This window comes from Platichthys flesus, chromosome 8 (genome assembly GCF_949316205.1).
Source record: "Platichthys flesus chromosome 8, fPlaFle2.1, whole genome shotgun sequence".
Classification (NCBI taxonomy): Eukaryota; Metazoa; Chordata; class Actinopteri; order Pleuronectiformes; family Pleuronectidae; genus Platichthys; species Platichthys flesus.
Genome location: NC_084952.1, coordinates 7,004,691 through 7,027,416, shown reverse-complemented (window position 1 = coordinate 7,027,416; position 22,726 = coordinate 7,004,691). Strand labels below are relative to the sequence as shown.

The 22,726-nt window shown below is 40.7% G+C and overlaps 1 protein-coding gene and 1 pseudogene across 1 annotated transcript; both read right to left on the bottom strand.

Moving 5' to 3' along the window:
- Positions 1 to 1,975: 1,975 nt before the first annotated feature.
- LOC133958418 (E3 ubiquitin-protein ligase TRIM39-like) lies at positions 1,976 to 4,290 on the bottom strand (annotated as a pseudogene).
- A 1,679-nt stretch (positions 4,291 to 5,969) lies between these two features.
- LOC133959368 (E3 ubiquitin-protein ligase TRIM39-like) lies at positions 5,970 to 8,593 on the bottom strand. Its single transcript, XM_062394517.1, has 2 exons — positions 8,381 to 8,593; positions 5,970 to 8,278 (listed from the first exon to the last, which is right to left on the bottom strand). The coding sequence occupies exon 2, from the start codon at positions 8,274 to 8,276 to the stop codon at positions 6,651 to 6,653; it is 1,626 nt and encodes a 541-aa protein (XP_062250501.1). The 5' UTR covers positions 8,277 to 8,278; positions 8,381 to 8,593; the 3' UTR covers positions 5,970 to 6,650.
- Between the last annotated feature and the right edge of the window lie 14,133 nt (positions 8,594 to 22,726).

Here is a 22,726-nt window from a genome sequence, read left to right as displayed (position 1 = left end):
GACAATGAATGGAGCAGCAACTCATTAGCAGCCCTGTGGATTTAGTCTCATTAAGGAAGCCTAATGGATAGATTTATCTCATTGCATTTGGTGCTTCATTAGATTCACATACTGACGGACAAAAGACATGTGCACCTGCAGAAACACACGTGCAAAGACACACACTCACACAGACATACCACATGATAAACTGTTGTGTTCTTCACATCATGTGAGGTCTATCATTAAGGCAGTGTAATTACCCTCATCAGTGAACTGATTATCTAATAAGTTTGAACAAAAATGTTATAAAACATAAAAAACCTTGAAGTTTATCAGCCTGCTTAGACATGAAATGTACCAAAATTAATGTTATATGAAATTAAGGTTATATCCTTGCTGTTTTGTTATATATTTTTGGGGGGGTGGGCATTTCACCTTTATTGACAGGACAGCCAAAGCGTGAAATGAGACAGTGAAGACACAAGCAAAGTATATAAGGGGCAATTCAGATATATCGTTTGTGCTCCATTATACTGTAAATGAGGATATCACCAAAATCTTTACAGTTCATCCCCTGATGGAAATCACTAAATACCAGAAAATACTATCCTCATAAAAGTGGGACAAAACTGGTGGACACACTGACTGACTTTATACTCACTGGAACCAAACTGCTGCTAAAGCTAAAGTATATATGAATTAAAGTGTCAAAGGATGTCAAATAAACGATATGTCTGAATTTCATTTTATTCCGTTATCCCTCATTGGGCCAAATTTCAAGGTTGATAAACTCCTGTCTAATAATTATTGATTACCAGAGGTTATGATGATGTTGCCCGCAGCACAATGGAGTCACACATTATTAACACTTTGCAGATATCACAAACACCAATTGTCATAATTTTGAGCTAAGAAAGAACATATTTCCACAGACTTTGCCAATACTCACTAATATATCTACAGTGTTAAGTAAAATAATTTAATTGTAATGCATATGGTGATACAAATACACTGAATCAGTGTCAGTTACATAAGATCTTAGTTAGCTTAGTAAATCCTCTCCTTTAGAGTAGTGACACTGTTTTGGAATTTTTATTCTCAGAGTCAAACTTTATAAACGTCATAATGAAACCTGATTCCATGACAGCATTAAACTGGACCACATGTTTTAAAGTTTAAAAAAGCCACGGTGAGAAAGGACTGAGAGAAAACTTAACCTCACTGTGCAACATTTTCAAAACATTTAAGAAAAGACATATGAGCGACTTTTTAGGTGTGATTATTTGTAAAACTGATCACATTTCAGTTCTTAAACATATCTAAACATTGATTTGACATTTTCAGATCTACTAACCTGAATTCTGATTAAGTTGATCCCACTTGATGATTCTGAAGATTTACTGGTAATACAAAGTCACTGGGCTTCAGAGGCAGGTAACTGGGGCTTAACTTTGTATTAATGCAATTTCAATTAAAATATGTTATTTGTAATTGCTAAATTAAAACATACATCATCTCAAGGAATGATAATGCAACATTAAGAAGGTCCATTCGTCTGCCTAATCAGTCTTTTCACTTTTGATATTCGAAGTATGTTTCATATTCGGAGGGTTTCTGTACTTGTCCTGAGAGGCACCTGACACAACTGCTCATTAATAATTTACTTTGGGTGAGTCAGAGTGAGAGCTCGAGAACAAAGCTATACTTTTATGACGTTCAGCGACACCCTCTTCTTCATGCACCGCCTGCATATTCCTGTTCCATTTTGCGGTAGACCTGGTATCACTCAAGACAGAGTGCATGCAATTGTCACTTTCAAATCATTAAAAATCTCATTCACCCATTTGGAAAAGGCAGAATCATCATTCTTAGTTAATATGCAATAGGAAAGAAATTTAATGAATTCTTTGCAAGTGGTGGCTGAGCTTAGCATTGTGTCTTTAATTGGAGTTTATAATCAATTTCTATCATATCGTTAATTGCATGTTGAAGTAATCAATGACAAAGAGATCACAACTTCCTAAACCACCTTTATTATTATCTTTTCTTTAGTGAATACATGTCAAATGAGGGACATAACATACTTATTCAACACACAACAGTATTTAACATTTTCCTGTCTGCACAGTATGCACTCAAACACAGCTCATGCAGGTTTTGCACAATGGAATTTGACGGGTGAAAACATTTCAACATTCTTTCATCTTTCTTTGTTTTCTTCTTCTGGTCTTCATGGAAAACAAACAAAAACTCAGGCGTTGTGTGTGACGGAAGTGATGATCAACGGGACGGAGTTTTCTGCGCCATTGTTAAGACCGGTGCCGAAGACTGGAAAGAGCTTCTCGGTGAAGTTGCATCCAATGAAGGATAAGATGTTTGCCCTGGTATCCACATTGTAGAAGGAGACTTCACCCTCCTTGTAGTCGACAAACACTCCAACCTTTTGAGTCATCCCGCTCAGATGGAGGTCGACAGCAGGGTTTGCGTTGGCTGTAAACTCAGTTCCCTTTGTCAGAGAAATGGTCCAGTAACCGTTCTCTGGGCTCAGTTGTATTTCGCCCTTTCTGTTTATGGAATGGTTTACAACTCCTAGAAGCCATTCGGGTTTGTCCTTAACTTGGACCTCGTAGTAAAATTTTCCTGAGCAGAACTCTTCTTTTCCCAGGAAAATAGAGAGTTCGTTAAACCTCTCCTCGTCCTTTCGTGGATTCATCTCTCTGTCTCTGTGTGTCACTATCTTACTGTCTGCAGAAAGTCTGAGTTCGGGGTGTGCTGTGTCAGAGTTACATCTACAGCATGCTGCTGCTTCTCTTTCAAGTCAGGATCACACAGACTACTTATTTCTCTCATGAGTTTTGCCCTCAGACTGGCTCCCTGCGCTGGAAACGGGGGACATTTAAGAGTGACACCGGCCCAGTCCTTCACCTTGGGCTGAGAGATGCTAAGAGAACAGAAGTTTGTAAGGAACCGGAAAGGGTCTTTGTCAGTCGGTGCATCGAGGTGCGTGCTTTCCTGCTTAATTTGCACAATTTCACGATCCAGTTCTTGAAGTAATCCTTTTGCCTCAGTGTCAATGTTTCCCTGCTTTGTATTGATAACCTCAGTGAACTTGACGAGGCTCCTCTTAATGTAGTCCACCACATCATTCACCGTGCTCACGGTGCTTGACAGTGCCATCGCTGAGTCAGTTCTGCTAGCCTCCAATGAGTTTTCAATCTCTTCAATTCTCTGCTGACGTTTCTCGATCATCTGATCCCTCTGAGTCTTCTTCATTCCCAGCTGGGTTTTTAGCTCTTGAGCCGCCTCCTCTATGGTCACTGTCCTACAGGTTTTATGTTTCCTCCGGTTACAGACCTCACAGATAAAACTCTGATCTGAAATGCAAAACATCTCCATAAGCTTGTCATGCTTGTCACACAGCCTGCTTTCCAGGTCCTCCACTGGGTTGATCAGCGTGTGCTTCTTCAAGGTGGGAATTCTCTGATGAGGCTCCAGATGCGTTTCACAGTAAGACATGACACACACCAAGCAGGACCTCAGGGCTTGGAGCTTTGCCCCTTCACACATACTACACAGCACTTCTCCTTCAACAGTAGAAGTGGATTTTTCTTGGGTTGTTTGTTTCAACTTTTCAATCAGCTCAGCGATGGTTGGGTTAACCCGAAGCATCGGTCTGCTGGAAAACGTCTTGTCACACAGTGGACATTGGCATGTAGGATCGATAGAGTCCCAGCACTTTGTGATACAGTCAAAACAGAAGTTGTGTCCGCAAGGGATTGACACAGGCTTAGTGAAGACACTCAGACAAATGGAACAACGAAAATCGTCATCAGCTATTAGACTTACGGCTGAACCCATGTCTAGAAATATAAGGAGAAATGAAATAAAAAAGTCAGGAACATGTTTTAACTAGTTTTACATCAAAAGCAGGAGTGCAAACGTATAAAAATACAACTTTACCTGGTGTATGAAGGCTTTGCTTAACTTCTGGGACTTGTAATCTCGAGCAAAACCATGCAGCTCCACTCCTTTGCTGGAGAGTTTATGTTTCACCAGTGAACTGGATAAGCAGTTCCCTCCCAGTTTCCTTAGCTAAATGGAACAAGTTAACACATTACTGACTTAGTTCACCAGTCACCCACATTACAAACAAATGTTTCCTTCCAACACGAACTGCTTGACTTATCCTATATTTCTATTGGTATCGGTAACTGGCAACAGCCCAGGACGGACTTCTCAATGCTGCTGCTGCTGTTCAACAAAAGCAAGTGAAGTGAAGTGAATGAGCAGCAAAGTAAACTTCCCAAGTGTTGGAGAAATATGACTTCATCCTCTCACTGAATCAGTGTCAGTTAAGTATGATCTTATTTAGCTTTGTATATCCTCTCCTTTAGAGTAGTGACACTGTTTTGGAATTTTTATTCTCAGAGTCAGACTTTATAAACTTCATAATGAAACCTGATTCCATGACAACATTAAACTGGAACAAATTTTGGACATTTAAAGTTTAAAAGAGAGCTCTGGTGAAAAGCCACGGTGAGAAAGGACTGAGAGAAAAACTTAACTGCACCGTACAACCTTTAAGAAAGGACAGATGAGTGACTTATGGTGTGATAAAAACTGATCACATTTGAGTTCTTAAACATATCTAAACATTGATTTGACATTTTCAGATCTACTAACCTGAATTCTGATTTAGTTGATCCCACTTGATGATTCTGAAGATTTACTGGCAATACAAACCAACTGGGCTTCAGAGGCAGGTAACTGGAGTTTAACTTTAAGTTACTTCTATGTATTTATACAATTTTAGTTAAATCTTTTTTATTTGTATAGTGCCAAATCAAAACATACACTATCTCAAGGATTTTCACTTAGTGGATTTTAAGTTACTAAAAAGTTTCAACTTTACTGTTATATTATTTTTCTGCCTTTTGTAGCGTGGATACCGATAAAGACATTCTACAGTAAAAGTGCATGTTCTATACATATGTATATGTTAACAATCATTAAATATGTAACAGTAATTGTTGTGCAAGTGTGGAGAACAGAACATTCTTTAAGATTAAACGAATTTGTCTGTTCCCGTTTGATTGATTCATACATTTTGAAAATAAGTTAATGCTGTAATGGCAACAAGTGCCTTGTTTCCAGGTGTGAAGTTGTGGGTCAATGATGTACCTGTAAGATTTAATATAACATTCGGTTTTGATCCTGTTATTTAAAGGTTATGCTATAAATTACGTTGGTGTTTGATGTTTTAAAATCTGGTTACGTGTTCCCTCTGATACTCGAGCACTATCCCCTCTGAAGGTCTCTGCACAGACCTGTACGCTTTGTAGTAATGCAATAATGAGGAGGTCCATTCGTCTGCATAATCACATTTATTGGGGAGAGCGTGGCCTAGGGGATAGAGTGGGTGCTCTGCAACAAGAAGGTTGCTGTTTCGAATCCCACTCTTTCCCATCTGCATGCCTAAGTGTCCTTGGCAAGATACTGAACCCCTAAATGGCCCCTCATAAATGTTGAGTGTACTAAAAATGTAAGTCGCTTTGGACAAAAGCGTCAGCTAAATGACATGTAATGTAATCAGTCTTTTCTCTTTTGATATTTGAAGTATGTTTCATATTCGGAGGGTTTCTGTACTTGTCCTTGGAGTAACCTGACTCAGCTGCTGGTGTCCCTTCCTGCAAAACCTGTTCCGGAATCATCATTAATAATTTACTTTGGGTGAGTCAGAGTGAGAGCTCGAGAACAAAGCTATGCTTTTATGACGTTCAGCCACACCCTCTTCTTCATGCACCACCTGCATGTTCCTGTTCCATTTTGCAATAGACCAGGTTTAACTCGAGACAGGGGGATGCAATTGTCCCTTTCAAATCATTAAAATCTCATTCACCCGTTTAGAAAAGGCAAACTCATCATTATTTTATTTTTTTTAATATGCAATAGGAAATAAATGTAATGAATTCTTTGCAAGTGCGAGCTTAGCTTAGCATTGTGTCTTTAATTGGAGTTCATAGTCAGTTATTATCATGTAGTTTAATTGCATGTTGAAGTAATCAATAACAAAGAGATCACAACTTCCTAAACCACCTTTTCATAAAAAATCTTATTTTGTGAATACATGTCAAATGAGGGACATCACATACTTATTCAACACACAACGGTATTTAACAGTTTCCTGTCTGCACAGCATCCACTCCAACAAAGCACATGAGCACAAACTAAAGCTACAACGTCCAATCAGGTGTTAAATATCAGAATCAGATTGATCATCAAGAAAAGCAATACATTTTTTTTTCAAAAATCCCTTTTCTTTGCTCGATAAAAATGAAATAAGAATACAACTATCACAACACAAATGTTAAAAAAGAAAGAAAAGCAGACTTTAATTAGCTCTGGTTGATCAAATGTTACTGAAGACCCCATTTAGGCAGATTTACCCCATTTGACTTTATCCTTCAGCGTGCAGGTTTGGCTGATTCCAATCAGAGGACAAGGCACCATGTGTGAGTCAGGTTCAATTAAACGATCACGTTTTTAATGGAACACATTGATTCGTGGGGGACATAATTATCTGAGAAAAACTGAATGACAAATGTTCTTTAAACCTATAAACTTTAAATCCTTTTGAATCTCGTCATCATGGAAAACAAACAAAAAACTCAGGCGTTGTGTGTGACGTAAGTGATGATCATATGGGCGGAGTTTTCGCCACCATTGTTATGACCGGGGCCAAAGACTGGAAAAAGCTGCTCGGTGAAGGTGCATCCAGTGAAGGAGATGATTCTTGCCTGTGTATCCACATTGTAGAAGGAGACTTCACCCTCCTTGTAGTCGACAAAAACTCCGACCTTTTGAGGGATCCCGCTCAGATGGAGGTCGACGGCAGGGTTTGTATTGGCTGTAAACTCGGTTCCTTTTGTCAGAGAAATGGTCCAATAACCATTCTCTGGGCTCAGTTGTATTTCGCCCTTTCTGTTGATGGAATGGTTTACTACTCCAAGAAGCCATTGGGTTTTGTCCTTAACTTGGACTTCGTAGTAAAATTTTCCTGAGCGGAATCCTTCTTTTCCCAGGACAGCTAAGAGTTGTTCAAAGCTCTCCGGGAAGTATCTTTGTTTCATTATTCCATCTCCGTGTGCGACTCTCTTCCTGTCTGCAGAAAGTCTGAGTTTGGGGTGTGCTGTGTCAGGATCCAGAGTTACATCTACAGCATGCTGCTGCTTCTCTTTCAAGTCAGGATCACACAGACTACTTATTTCTCTCATGAGTTTTGCCCTCAGACTGGCTCCCTGCGCTGGAAACGGGGGACATTTAAGAGTGACACCGGCCCAGTCCTTCACCTTGGGCTGAGAGATGCTAAGAGAACAGAAGTTTGTAAGGAACCGGAAAGGGTCTTTGTCAGTCGGTGCATCGAGGTGCGTGCTTTCCTGCTTAATTTGCACAATTTCACGATCCAGTTCTTGAAGTAATCCTTTTGCCTCAGTGTCAATGTTTCCCTGCTTTGTATTGATAACCTCAGTGAACTTGACGAGGCTCCTCTTAATGTAGTCCACCACATCATTCACCGTGCTCACGGTGCTTGACAGTGCCATCGCTGAGTCAGTTCTGCTAGCCTCCAATGAGTTTTCAATCTCTTCAATTTTCTGCTGACGTTTCTCGATCATCTGATCCCTCTGAGTCTTCTTCATTCCCAGCTTTTTTTTGAGCACTTTAGCCGCCTCCTCTATGGTCACTGTCCTACAGGTTTTATGGTTTCTGCTGTTACAGACCTCACAGATACAACTTTGATCTGCAATACAAAACATATCCAGAGGCTTGTCATGCTTGTCACACAGCCTGCTTTCCAGGTCCTCCACTGGGTTGATCAGCACATGCTTCTTCAAGGTGGGAATTCTCTGATGAGGCTCCAGATGTGTTTTACAGAAAGACATGACACACACCAAGCAGGACCTCAGGGCTGGGTCCTTTGCCCCTTCACACATACTACACAGCACTTCTCCTGCTTTTTCCTCTTCAACGGTGGCAGAGGATTTTTCTTGGATTGTTTTTTTGAACTTTTCAATCAGCTCAGCGATGGTTGTGTTAACCCGAAGCATCGGTCTGCTGGAAAATGCCTCGTTACACAGTGGACATTTGCATTTAGGATTGCTTGAGTCCCAGAACTTTGTGATACAGTTAAAACAGAAGTTGTGACCGCAGGGGATTGACACAGGCTTAGTGAAGACACTCAAACAAATGGAACAACGAAAATCGTCATCAGCTATTAGACTTCTGGCTGAAGCCATGTCTAGAAAATATAAGGAGAAATGAAATTACAAAGTTAGAGGAACATATTTTAACTAGTTTACATTAAAGACAGGAGTGTAAAAGTATCAAAATAAAACTTTACCTGGTGTATGAAGGCTTTGCTTAACTTCTGGGACGTGTAAACTCGAGAAAAACCATGCATCTCCTCTTCTTTGCTTTTTGGTTTCTGTTTCAGCAGTGAACAGGAAGAACCCCTCCCCCCCATTTCCTTATCGACAGTAAATGGAACAAGTTAACCCATTACTGACCGTTCACAAGTCACCCACATCACAAACGTAACGTTTTTCCCTCTCAAATCAACCACAGCGCAGTCAGGAGTCGTGTACAGACTAGAATTCATCTTTTGTTTGCAGCTATATGTTATTCATCTTACTTGTTTATATATTCACAGTGTAAGCGCTTGATAAATTCTTTTCATGTCCAGTATCGTATGCACACATGACCTGAAAGTTCTGAGACAGCACAACATGTTCAATTTTGAATAAGCCTGTGCACACGTGTGAGTGAGCATTAGCTTTACATGAGAGTGTTCATAGGGACGATAACTGCATAATAAACTGTAAATAGAACTGAGGAAACAAGGCTTGAATACAGTAGCTTTCCTGTGTCCTTGGAGGCCAATGTCACAGCTGAAAGAATTGGTGCATGTAGGGTTTCAGTCTTTTCATGTGTGATTTAATTTACGCAACATGAAGACACCTCCAGGTAAATGTTAATTTTATATTACAAAGAATCATGAAATCCTGTAGAGGGGTGGGACATGACCCAAAGAGGAACCTATTAAATATTTGTGTGAATCCGGGTATGTATCCACACATGGTAACATTGTAAGATTTCTCTCAGAATAATTGGATCTTAATGAAAAATAACTGATAGTTGTGAGCGTGTGCATGATCCATTAACTATTTCTTTGGAGATTGGTGGGAAAACGTCTGCCCCTTTTTCCAGATCCATGGAAAGGTTCTTTCTTGGCCCATGTTCCATCCTTCCCTCCAAGTTTTGTGGAAATCCATTCAGTAGCATTCATGATCAAAAACTGACCAACTAAAGTAACCAACAAACAAACAGATGGGGTGAAAACACAACTTACTTGTTGGGTATGATGTATCCACCTTGCACACGTATTTCAGAGCTCCATTATTCAACATGCATATATTCGCTGTCAGCTTTAATGTGAAAAGCGAGCACAGCCTCAGCGGCCGCTAATAACTTGATTAACCATATCTAGACATAATGTAAAGGGATTGAGACTTGAATATCCAGTCATGATCACTTGGACATATAGATTTTTAACAGCATTTTGAATTATGTAAATATACTATTTATCTGCTGAGGGGGGAAAAAAAATCTCCAGAATGTGATGTTCCCATCTGAATATGACACACCACCTCTGATCTTATCTCTCTCTCTCAGGCTACGTCTTCCTCGAGCCTCACCTCAACGCCACGGCTACCATAAAACATTCAAACGACATTTGGATCAGACGGGGGTTTCCTTTTGATCGCCGTCTGTGCGGAGCTCCAGGATCGGAGCCTTTCTTCTCTCCTCCGCAGGACCCACTGATAGGTTCACGGAAAGATGAGAGGGACTCAAGGCTTTTCCCCCTGTTTTTTTTTCTACCTATACTCACCCTTTCCATCTCTTAACCACCACTGCTCTCTTTCTCCCCCTTCACCCCTGCTCCTCGACCCACTGGACTCTCACTTGTAGCTGCTCCTCTCTTCTCTCACCTTCAGTACATGAATAAGAGATTAGAGCAGCTCAAAGTGCTGGAGGACACAGACCTCCCTCTGCTAGAATTGAATTCCTCCTGCCAGGTGTCTGCTCAGGTTTTAGCTGAGTGTGAGTCTGCAGTACAGCCTGGACTCAGCAGCACGTTCTGCAGCCCACGAGAAAAGCTGCAGCGCCCTCAGAATGATGGACTGCAGGTTGAACTCAGTAATTAGAGATCACCATTAACAAAGCCACAGGATATTCATAGACTCCTAAGTAGGCTCTAATCATTTGGAAAAAGGGAGATTTTGAAGTAAAGTTTGTTTTTAATCCGAAACTCATGACATTGAAACAGTAATTGACCTCATCAGTCCCAATGGAGGACAAATACACATGCACAATTTTTGTCCAGTCATTGAAATTCCATCTGAAGATAATCAAGTGGTATCTGGGTTCTGCGGGTAACATGTAAACTTGTAAATTTTGGTTTGTCCCAATAAACAAGAACATATCCTGGTAAACACCAATCTCTGAGACCATTGGCTGTTGTCTGACATCGATAAGCCTCTGAGGTCAACGGCCAATATTTTGTGTTGTGAGACAAGTCCACAGTAGTCAAAAGTTTCTCTGCACAAAACACAAACAGATACAGTTTTGTAAATCTTTTGGATCCAGACGACATTTTGCCTTATCCCTTTAAAAGCTATCAGCGCTCTTGCGCTTGCGGGCCCGTGAAAACGCAGAAGCATGCGCCGGCCTTAAGACGAGACGAAGACATAACGAAAACGGATCTTTGAAAATAAAAACTATGACTAAATCTATTTTAACTTTCGTTGACGAGACAAGACGAGACGATAATGTTGGTGGTTGACTAAGTCTCAATCATTCTTGTAAACATCATCATATCAGGCCGTCATTGAGGTCCAGGAGTTGGCGAGTGTGTGTGTCTGGGTGTGTGTGTGTGTGTGCCCCAGATAGCGAACCGGTCCCGAGGCTCCGCCCCCCGAATGACTAAATGTGACTAAAACGAATATGCATTTTCGTCAAAAGACTAAGACTAAAACTAAATCAAAAATAGCTGCCAAATTTAACAATGGTGCAGTGGTTAGCATTGTCACCTCACAACAAGGTTTAAATCCTGTGACAGACCTACTTGGCCCCAATGATGTCAAAAAGCGAATCATAAATCCACTCTATAAAATACTAGTCTTAATCTCACAGAAGTTATTCGGGAAAGTAGATATATTACCTGTCAGAGTTTGTCTGTGGGCGCTTTGTGTGGCAGCCTCGCTCTACACTGAACAAAGAGGGAAACTCGTGCACCTCCATCACTCTGGTTTTTGTTCACTGCTTGGTCGGGGCGGAGGGGTTGTGTTGGTTCCAACCCCAGACACAACAGCTCTGGAGGGAAGATAAATAATTAGTCATGAGATGAGTTTCTCCCTTCATCCATCAGCCCGGGGAACATGGCTGTCATACACAGCAGAAGTGGAGCCAAATGAGAGTCCTCTCCCTCCAGTGTTTCATTTCCCCGGACGCTCCGCTACAGATTCTCCTTGATAGGATGATTTTGAAAATGCTCGAAAGCTCACAAGGACAACTCCCTTTTAATCAGGGTGCTCACCGATTAACACCTTTTCTCAGGGCTCTTCTTAAATAAGTGCTTTTTAGCATCAGAAAGCGAGAGCGTGGAGACACTTCTTTACCTTTTCATCAACATTTCATGGAAAAGTGAAACGCTGAGAGCAAGATTCAACTAGATTTAAAGTACCTCTTGTAGCATTACTCATTATTCAAGTTACATCTTTCATCTTCACATCCTCTTCTCCAGGATCTCAGCAGTGAGCGGGAAGATTTTTCGGGTTTTTAACGTCATATGAGGAGGAATGGATTCTATAGATGTGGGACACCAGCTTTTGAGAAGTTACTTGAACCTCATAAAGTGACGCATTGGAACCAAAACAGAAAATATGCCTGATCTAAATCACAGAAGCAGACTGAAGAGAAAGTGTCGGAAGACTTCTGAAGTCAAACTGGACATTTCCTTGAATCCCCGAGTGGAGCCTGGAGAAGGATCAGAAAGCTTATTTCCGAGTGCAAAGGCTGTTTGTGTTTTAACTACACTTTTATTCATTACGCTCGTGGTTACTTGGATTTACACTGGTATCTAAAATGGCCTCTAAACACAAGAAGTTTATCAGATAGACTTCTGCAACCATTGAATTATTCATGTTTTGCTGTAGACTCTGTGTCAGTGACTGAAACATTTGAGGGACTGAATGACTGAAGACTCAATGAGGCAAAACAATGTTTCTGATGTCACAGAGGTCATAAGCTCCTGTGAGTCTGCTGTTGGTGAAGCCCGATGAATGATAACAAATTAATTCTATTTCTCACTTTAACGTATTAATACTGTGATGAATTCTGTGACACATACTGCTGTGATGGTAGGGTTAGGGTTAGCGTCGGTAGGGACACCAGTAAAGACAGAGTGTCGGGCCGCTGGGTCTAAACGTTCGGCCATCATCACATCTATGATCTATCCATTTAAGTGGAATCATAGGACATTAGCATAAACACTTACTCCATTTCTTCAACTGATAAGGAAGCTCTAGATTGAAGAACCAACAAACAAGAGGGTTTTCACACTTAGATATCTTTGTTAGTTATTTGTGGTCTTTTCAGCACCAGTCGTTTAGTGTATTACATTTAAGATATATATTATTTTCCTTGTTGTTCTCATGTTTACTTCAGTGGCTCTCTGAGAGGCTCCAGAAATTCACAGGGATCAATTTAACACAATGTATTTAATGCGGCGTCATTGTTTTTAATGAGCTCTTTGATTCCAGTGTCACTGTTCACGGTCTGCAGCCATTAAACAGCTTCATCCCTTACTGCTGAACCAAACATCTCCAACTGTTCACGCTGGTTTATATAATGAAACAGCAGTGTTTGTCACAAAGGGTTTGCACTGACAGGGACAGCGCTCCATTAAATATGGCTACAGATACAACAATAAATGTTTTTTGTTTTTTTTTATGATTTTGGAGAAAGGGAGTAATGCTGCGTTCACATTAAAGTGAATTTTCATGTTGTATTACTGAATATTCTCCCATTCTCCTGCAGGAATAAGTGGAGGAGGACTCCTGGCTGAAGTGATGACAATCACTACTTTGCACCTGTTGTCGGTGGAAATGCCAGAGAAGACATTGTCATCGTCTGTGGATTCAGAAGAACGTCTGGAGGAGCACACAATTTCACTGTCTTCTCCTGGAGCTGCGTCTGGATGACTTATACTTTTCACTGATTGGTGTCTGTGATGTTGCATCATGCACAATCAAGCCGATGATGTGAATTTCGCCGGTACGAGTAATTTGGGTCAATTCACATCTTTGTATTCACATTGTCTGTGGTCACATTGTGCAACAATTTGCTTTGTGTTTATTGTGAACACAACGTAGGAGGTCCAGGTGACAGGCTGCATATCTTCAACTCTTCAGCGTGATAATAAACTGCTTTTACTGTGTCCTGCTGATGTGTACTCCCATTGTGTGCAGCATGAAATCAGATTGTAATTATAATACTTTATTATAATTATGAGTTTTATTGATCGATCCGAGGAACATCAATAACTCATGTGTTGTGTTTACGACAAAGTAGCTGCTTAAAGACTGTTGAGCACTTTGTTTTGTTTTTTTACCTCAGATGCTCCCTCAGCAACCAGGACTGAAATATTAGTGATGTTAAATAATCATGTCAAGCACAACCAACGTGTCTTTTAGCAGGATAAGACAAAAACTACTGAACCTCAGGCATGTGAGCAGTGCTAATATGAACAGGTGGAACCTGGTTCGTGTCCAGACAATGATCCGGATCTGTCTGATCTCAATGAATGTATTTTTACACAGTGTAATGTTTGCCCTTGTAGTTTACACCAAGGTAAATATATAAAGGCAAAAGGAAATTTATGGTTTACGTTTAGAGAGTTATTCTACGGAAAAAACATCCAATGATTTACTGTGTTCTTATTCTTTAATATTCACAAGCGCTGTTTTTTGAAAATAGTTTTTCTTCTTTGAAATTATGACAACAAATGTTCAGGAGTTAATAGTATAATCGCATTTAAGCTTACCGAACAATTTTATAAGAATAAGGTAAAATAATGATTTATCTATAGGAGCATTAAGCCTTTATTCTTATTAACATAATTTGCTTTTTAGATTCTCAGAAGAAGTTGTTAGTGTTGCTCCTCAACTCCTCCAACCTCAGTTATCTTAACAAGCTGCTACTTGATCTTCTATTTTCAAACCAGCACTCCTCTACAGATTTTGCAGCACCCACCCCTGAAACCTCCTATTTGACTTCAGCCACATTTAATGACTCTACGGTGCAGCCTTTCCCTGGCTGTCACAGAGGGGCTTTTAACAAGGTGCTGCACTCCTCTTGCTCTTTCCTCCTCTTGCTGCCTTCACTTTCCCCTCTGCCCCACTGTAATTTCTGCCTTTCTCTGATTTTAAAGTGCACATGAGTCTGAATAAAGTAAGGAAGGGATGGGAAGTACTGTGATTAGAGCCCATTAGGCCTTAGTGAAGAAAGAGAGCCAAGACTTCTGAACGAGCACTTTATATATTCAGTTAATTACTAAACTTAAAGAGTTTGTAGTCTCTCAAAATGAGCGTGAATTAAAGAAAAAATTATTGGTGAATTAATTGTACTGAACTTAGTTGGTCAACAAAAGATCTCAGCTGTCAATCAAGACATTTCAGAAAATTTTGATTGCGTCAAATAATAACTAACTTACATTTAAACTACAGAAAATGACAGAAACCATCTCTTAGAAATGTATTTGACTTGTATTTGGACCTTTTTTTTTTGCCAATGTTCCAACCCGCTTTCATGGAGGAGGTACGATTTATGACCTATACTTCAGACAGCCACCAGGAGGTGATCGAGCCACTTTGGCTTCACTTTGCAGCCACATCATCCACTTTTATATAAGGTCTGTGGTCAAAACAACATTTGAGTATTACAACTCACTTCCCAGCAAATTGTATTCAGCATTTATTCAATATTTTGCATTTTGATTGTTATTTTATTTCTCAGCTAATGTAAGAAGGTGTGTGTTCATAGATGAATGGAGATCTGGTGTCCTTGGGATGATATTTGTATTCATAACAAACAAGGAAATTAAAGCCAACTAAATCACCTCAGGCTCCCTGCATTTCAATTATAGACAGTATAAAAGGTTTATTGATCCATAGCAGAGGAGACACGCAGGGAGGCAGAGAGATTTTTAAATACTCATCAGTCGTCACACGCCTGCAATGTTTGGTAAATCTGGTCTTTAATTGATTTTTCGGAGGAAGCAAAAGCCGGTGAGCTCCAGCAGACAAGTAAAAGGCTTGAAAGTAATGGTGCGCACGTCTGAAATGCATTCCCTTGTGTATCCCTCTGTGCTGTTTCCCTAGTAATCTATATCTTGCCTCAGTGTTACCCAAGCAAGCCCCTGTGGTTTCTGGCGTTCCATCATCTTTAAGCTGCAGTAAAGAGGAGGGTTGGGTGGCTGCTTAGGTCCATTCAGTGTTCCACCTGACCAAGATAAATGTTAGGAAGGCTCAGTTCACCCCTTAAACCCGACCGTCCCCACCTCACCCCATTCCAACAGCTCCAGCTCCTCCTTTGATTGGATTAGCTGTAGGATCCAATGTGTTCAGCCAGCCGTGCAGTGCAGAAGCTCGAGGGGTCAACTGGCCAACTCCCAGATGTCCACTGAGACCCTGTGGTTTCCACAGACAGATTACTGAAGGGGTCAAACCACGCACAGGCTCAGGAGCTCAGGGGGCCAGCAGTGTGGAGAAGGGGGACTACAAAGATACACAAAACCACTACAGACAGAAGCAGAAAGACTACAGTAGAAAGCAAAAACACTACAAAGAGACACATTGAGTGAGACCCTAACTCTAAGGTGTCAAGAAAACAACAACAAGGAGACACAAAACCACTACAAAAACAAAGAAACAATACATGAAAATGATGCCGAGATGCAAAGGAACTATATGGACAAAACATAGCAGATAGAATGACCACAAAGAGACACACAACAAGGACAGATGCATAAACAACCACATGGACACAACACAACTGGAAACAAAGTAATGTACAAACCTTTTGTAGTGTGTCACTGTCTCTCTCTCAGTACTGGGGCCTTGCTCGGGTCTATAAAGATAGAGGACTGTCTGTGCCCAGGAGTCTAATGTCTCATTAGCCAGCCTTCTCTTGTTCCTCAACCCATTGTTTCTTTTTAAGTTTTCCTGCCTCTCTCTTGGTCTCTTTGAATATAGCACCTTCCCTCATCACAGAGGATCTCTCTCTATCTGACCCGGCCGTGCCCTTCATCTTCCTCTCACAGTTTGATCTATCATACACAAGTGCTTTTTTGTTGTGCTGTGGCAGCCGGCTCTTGGCCCGTGGCTCTGTACGTCTCTCCCTCTCAGCCCTTCTCATTATGACTGTGACTCTTCCTCTTTTGGGAGTAAGCCAACATATTTTGCATTTCCACTGTGCTACGTCTTTTTTTTGTCGTCTGTGAAACTGCTCCCAACCTCAAAGAACCTTTACTTTCTGATGTTGCAATACAGGAGCTCTATGATTAAGTAAAGGTCATTCTTTTAGACGCCTCAACCTACTTTCCTGAAATAGTCATTATCAGCTCTTAAATGACCTTCACCCAACAAGATACAAATCACAAAGGTAATATTTGGCTGTTTTGAAGTGTGCCGGTTTTAAATCAAAGCCACACAGCCTCTTCCTTGATGCTTATTTTTGCTGCTTCTGTCAAAAAATCACGCCCTGCTTGACCCTTCCCAGCAACAGATATAAACTGCGCTGCCAAAGTGGAGTCTTCCACTTGACAAACTTCTCAGAGATAAAGAAGTTCACGATCTCCTCCTCTTCACTCCCTCTCGGGCTCTAATCTTTTGCAATAAAAGTGACAACTTTATAGTTTCTGACAGACTGTCTTATCTTTCTGCTGCGTTGAACTCGCTGTGCACTCGTGTTCATTACCTCTGCCAGAGAGATTTTGTTTTTACCCCTTTCTGATTGTTTGTGTGTCAGGAGAATTACACAGGAGCTGTCCTGAACAGATTTTCATAAAACTGGGTGGAGCAATGGGAATTTTGGTCAAATGGGTGGAGGTCAAAAATATTTGAACTTATTATTATTGAATTGTCTCACCTAGAATTTCCACCACATACCCTACTTCACAATATGTTTCACAAGGCTGTGATTGCTAAAGAGATAAAACAGTGACAAGATACAGTTACAATATTTACAATACTCCATAATGAGATTATACCCAAAATGTAGTTGCAGTTTTAGTCTTAGGGGGAAAAGCTATTGTGGCCTTGCTCCAACACAATTTGATTAAACCTCTCAATAACCTCCAATTACAATCAACTAATGCTCTTTGTCCTGCATTCACTAGACAGATAATGGTCTCATATGCAATCACCTCTTTGGCAAATCTATCAGGCGACTTGGCAGTGACAACAAGTCTTATCTCTTTGAAGTGTCAGTTCATATATATCATGAGGACCACAGGGGTATTGTCGCGTCACAATGTTTGTATCAACACAGCAGACACTTTGTTAACAGCCTTTTAACGTCCCCCTGCTGCAGCTTATGGGCTTCCCTTCCCCTCAGGTCTTTGTATAATAAGGAGAGGCTGTTCATTTAATCTGAACCCGCTACAGTGAACGATGAGACAGTTAACTCTTCAGGGTTGTGTAGGTACAGTATCGACTGGGGTTTTAAAGGCTATTGTCAGTCGCTGTATCTAATCTGTGTCATGATAGCAGCGACTGTATAAGTTTCTTTATTACATTTCATATTGACAAATCACCATGGAGGGTGTAGAATACTGTGAAACAATAATTTTTAGATTTAATGGTGTATGTAACTCAGCTCAGTCGCAGGTCAATTAACCACGGATAGTAAGAACTAATATTTATTCTGTTTGTGTTTAAGCAGCTGAAAGGAAGTTTATTCAATTTATAATATCATATTTTAAAATAACATATTATAGTAGCTTATAAAAGGAAGAGGAACAAATGTGCAGACCTGGTTTCAGACTCTAGGGAGGGCAGGTGAAAAATAAAACTCTGTCTGGAGGTGATGAGTACAAGGGGCTTTGTTGGAAAATCAACGTCATACCATCTCCAAAGCCAGTCAGGAGCTCAGAAGACCAGCCTCTAGTTATGGCTAAGAACGCGGGAAAAGTTTTGGAGAGCCAGCTGCTCCTGAGGAAGCTGTGGGTAGTGTCAGGGAGACGTCCCTGTTCAAGCGGATGTTATTTTCAAGTCGATGAGTTTTTTGTCTAAACTGATGAGATGTTTCACAGTTTCTTTTCGTCTTTTTCAATTATTTCTAAACTGGTATTATGTCACTCTCACTCCCTGTGTATCTGATAATAATGTAACACAGATTTCACAACTGCTCTTCTTAGACGATACATTTTCCAATAATTGCAGAGTGAAGCCTTAGAAGAGACAGCTGCTTGGAGTAGACTCTGTATGATCTGGTTCCTGACTCACAGTGGAGCCAGAAGTGTTGAAGCATTTCAAACCCCATTTAACTTGTGTATAAAGGACTTAAATCTCAATTAAAAATAATAGTTTAATGTAAACTATTATTTTTAGCATTCTTGATAATATGTATGGCGTCTAGGTTGTTGGAGAGTAAGGCGTGAAACCACTGCGCTGCTTTCAGCAACAAATGAGTCAATGCAGTAAAGATATGATGCTCGTAATCATAATTGTGTTCATAATTTTCGTTTGAATTATTACTGGAAAAGGTGTCAATGGTATTGGTATTGGTTGGACTATTGACCAGGTACTTCAGGAGCAGTGTTTTCTGTGGGAAGACCTTTTAAATACACAAAAAAAACGATATAACACTAGATGAAAATAAAAGTTGAAAAAAATGTTGTCTCCTTTAAAATGCATTGCTGAAATATGCTTCTTCTACAAATGCTGTTTAATACCTAAAAATAACTATTAAGTTGTAATAGTTTTCTGGTTTAGACCTCCATATACTTATTCTACTCTACTCTTATTCTTACTTGTGATATTCTTCTCTCGTTCCTCCATCAATGTCTTCCCTCCCTTGTCATCGCAGCACATCTTTCAGTCAGAGCTCCAGTCAATCATCCCAGCAGCTGAAGTAAGGTCAACCATTATAACAATAACACCGACCTTGATTCTGACGGGTTTAATAGATGAAAGCAGCTGACCATAGCTGTGGACCTCATGACTCTTACTTCTGCTCATGGAGCGTCCAGGTGGTATATCACTCTGATGATGATGATGATGGACTGGTGAGATGGATGAGCAGATACTCTGATGGACCATGTGGAGGTCACACCTATGTTGTGTTGTTTTATCCATTGTGCATAGACGCTTCTGTGTAGAACATCAGATCAGGCTGTTGAGTTTCTCCGTCACATGTGATGACACATGACAGTCTGTGTCACGCCTGTCTCTTCTGATGAGCACTCGTGTGTGACCATGTGCGCCACGGCTGCCTTCAGGGACCATTAAGTGCAGCTCTCTCTTTCTCTACCCCCTCCGTTTGTGAGTGTACCATGAAAGAGAGATAGAAACCTGCTTTTTAATAACACTTTTGTTCCATATACTGTCCATCACTACAGCTCCTCTTTTCATCCTCTGTCTGAAACACTTGGTTCTAAGCTCCTGTCTCTTTAAGGGCCCCTCCCAATAAAGCCCTGTCCGCTCTGATTGGCCAGCTGGCTCACTGTAGTGATTGGTCAACAGTCTCCCACACGTGTAGGAAACGTCGGCCTCCGCTCCTGCTTTACCTGGCTTTATAAGAGAGTGTGTCAGACCAGCCACTTGTTGTGAATTTTGTAAATGTGGGGCATCGTCACGACATTGCAATGGTGCGGAAACATTTTTTTCTGCGAGGGAAAGGAGCTCCCTATGAAACACACTAGAGGTAAGAAGAACTGAATAGCTTAATAGGTCTCATTTTGATATCTTAGGATGTCAAACTGTGATTTCAGTAGACTGTCCAACTGAAATTGTCATTTTTAGAAATGTATTGTAATTTATTTTGTAAAATATCCTCAGGGAAATATCATAAATCCTATTTTTGATCTCACCTGGTGAGTAAGTGTTTTAAATGCATCTGGCAGACTGAGATCCAGCAGAACGACGGACAGGGTAAACAAACTTGTTGGAAATCTGCGGGAACATTTAAATGCTGTTTAATGTGCACAGCATTTAATTAGCTCTCTAAGTGCAAACTGATGTTCACTATGCTCTTTTCCCCGGTGTATAATTGTTTGGTTTCTCATTCAACAAGCTAAGAGGCAGGACAAGTCGTGTTCATGTTTGTAAGTTAGACAGGGGAAACTTTACCAGGAAATGAATGTGGTCGTTCAAAGTCTGTGGCTCTAGCGTTGGGTCTCGGGCTGCCATCTTGTGTATATAAAGTTGTAGTTTCTAATGTTCTTTTGTGAAACCTATCTGTAAATTAGCTTCTAAATTAGTCTGTAGTTGCGATGCTGGCCATCATACTGATAAAGAGCAGAGACAGACAGATGAATTCACATAAGCCATATTTTGACCAAAAGTACGTGGAACTTTTAGTCTCAGGTACTTTTTAGCAAGGAGCTTCCTTCAGACTATTGTTCCTACATTTCCACCTCAGTTTATAATGGACCAGTGAAGGATAGACAAATTATCCTGCCTGACCTGTCAACAACAGATGGCTTCGACAAGCTGTTTGACTTTGTTTGTGTTTTATCATTTGTTGTTATCAAGCTCGCTCAAGAGGATAGCTTTAAAAATACTTTATCGTTAGGGACCGCTATTTCCTATTACCTCTTAAAATCCTCTACAGTGAAAATATTCGAGAGGGCCTAGACTTTGTCATCAGTCCATCTCTCGTAGACGTTCTTCTGAACCTCCATAATGTTAATGAGTTGAAGAACATTAGCCATCGTGGCAAGTTACAAACAGAAGAGATGCAACATGAGGTGAAAGGACAATCAACAAGGGAGAAAGGGAATCTGTAATACTGTACATTAGTTGCAATAGAATCACAGCTGAAGTCAACTTTGTGAAGGTTGTAATATTTTCCACACACTAAAGGTGAACATACTTTTGCTGTCAGAAAAGAGGACAAGAGGGTCTCCATATTCTTACTCACTGAGATGTGATAAAAACACTTATCCCCTCAGCTGGTTCCAGGGGTGATGGAGCGAGGTGTGCTAAGATGAGAGTTCTAGTTGGCTCTCTTTAGGGGTTGACATTTTCTCACACAGTATGTTCCTGGCTTTCTCTAATGGTTTTATTCCAGTGCCGGTAATCGGCACAGCCAACCTGAAAAGACAAAAATAAAATTCCCCCTGATTGTTTCTTTTTTTCCTGTGAATCATTTTGAGTTCAAGCTGTGAAAATGCCTCATAGTGGGAACCACCTTTACTTTTCCCCCACATGTGGCTGCTTAAATCTTGGTCTCTGTGTCATTATATGATGGTTTATTGTGGCCCTTGGGGCACTGGGCTATTTCCCAGGGAATCATTCCTCTACCATGACCCATTTGGAGTGTCTCCATGCGGCTGCCTGCTGAAACCAGTGTTTTTTCTTATGACAGCTTATTCTACCCTTTTTAAAAATGTGTGGGAAAAAAAAGTTAAAGCTATTTTGCAGGGATGAGCTAGAACTTCGGCAAAAAGGGTTTAGCCCTCTAAACAGTTTTATCTACTATCTGTCAAGCTGTAATCTCTCTTAGATACAAAACGATAATTTGCACCAACGCTTACTTTGTGAAATCTCTTGGTTGCAGGAGATGACCGGATAATGAGCTAATTGTCTTGTGAAAGAGCTGAAATTTGTTTTATTGCTAAATGGATTGCAGAGGAGCCAGCAGGTGAGAGACAGATCCATTACAGCTCTACACCCTCTGCAGTTCACAGTGCCGAACTAATGGAGGTGTCTGTAAAATGTATGGATCCATCTTTCATAGGCTTTATGTGACCGGGGAAAGATGCAGTTCCTCGACTAGTTATTGAGGCTCCCACCCACTGTGCATTACCGCATGTGTCGGAGTTCCTGTTGTGCCGGCTCTTCCACTGGGCTCGAGTTGTAGTGAATCAATATCTTTGGCAGTGTCTCATTTCTCTTGTCTGTTTTTGTCTTTCCTCCCAAAACTCCTGGGAGCTGGAAGACCCGGAGATAGACACTCTCTCTGTTGTTAATGGATCCGATAGACATTCACTCTGTGTCGTCGCCCTGTTTCCTTGTAAAGTTGCGCCGTGAAACACGATGAACAAAGCAGGAGTAACTTTTCCCAAGGTCTTGCGCATCCTTTTCGACATCAATCAGCATTGTTACCTGGGAGTTTGACAGAAAAAGCTGGGGGAAATACTCCAGGTGACTTCACTTCTCCGAGGTATCTTACCTAATCCACTGACAACTGATAAAATGTGATTAATGCTGCTCTCAGCTTTGATGAAGCAATATCACATCAAATTAATGCAAGTGTTTCACAGAGTTGATTAAAGTCTTGGTGGGTAACTCTAATGAGGGTAATATTTTCGCAGGCCAATGTTGTTTGCTCACCGTTAAAATGTTGAAGGTTAGCTAATGATGCAACTGAATATCCCAACTGAAAAAACCCAAACAATGTT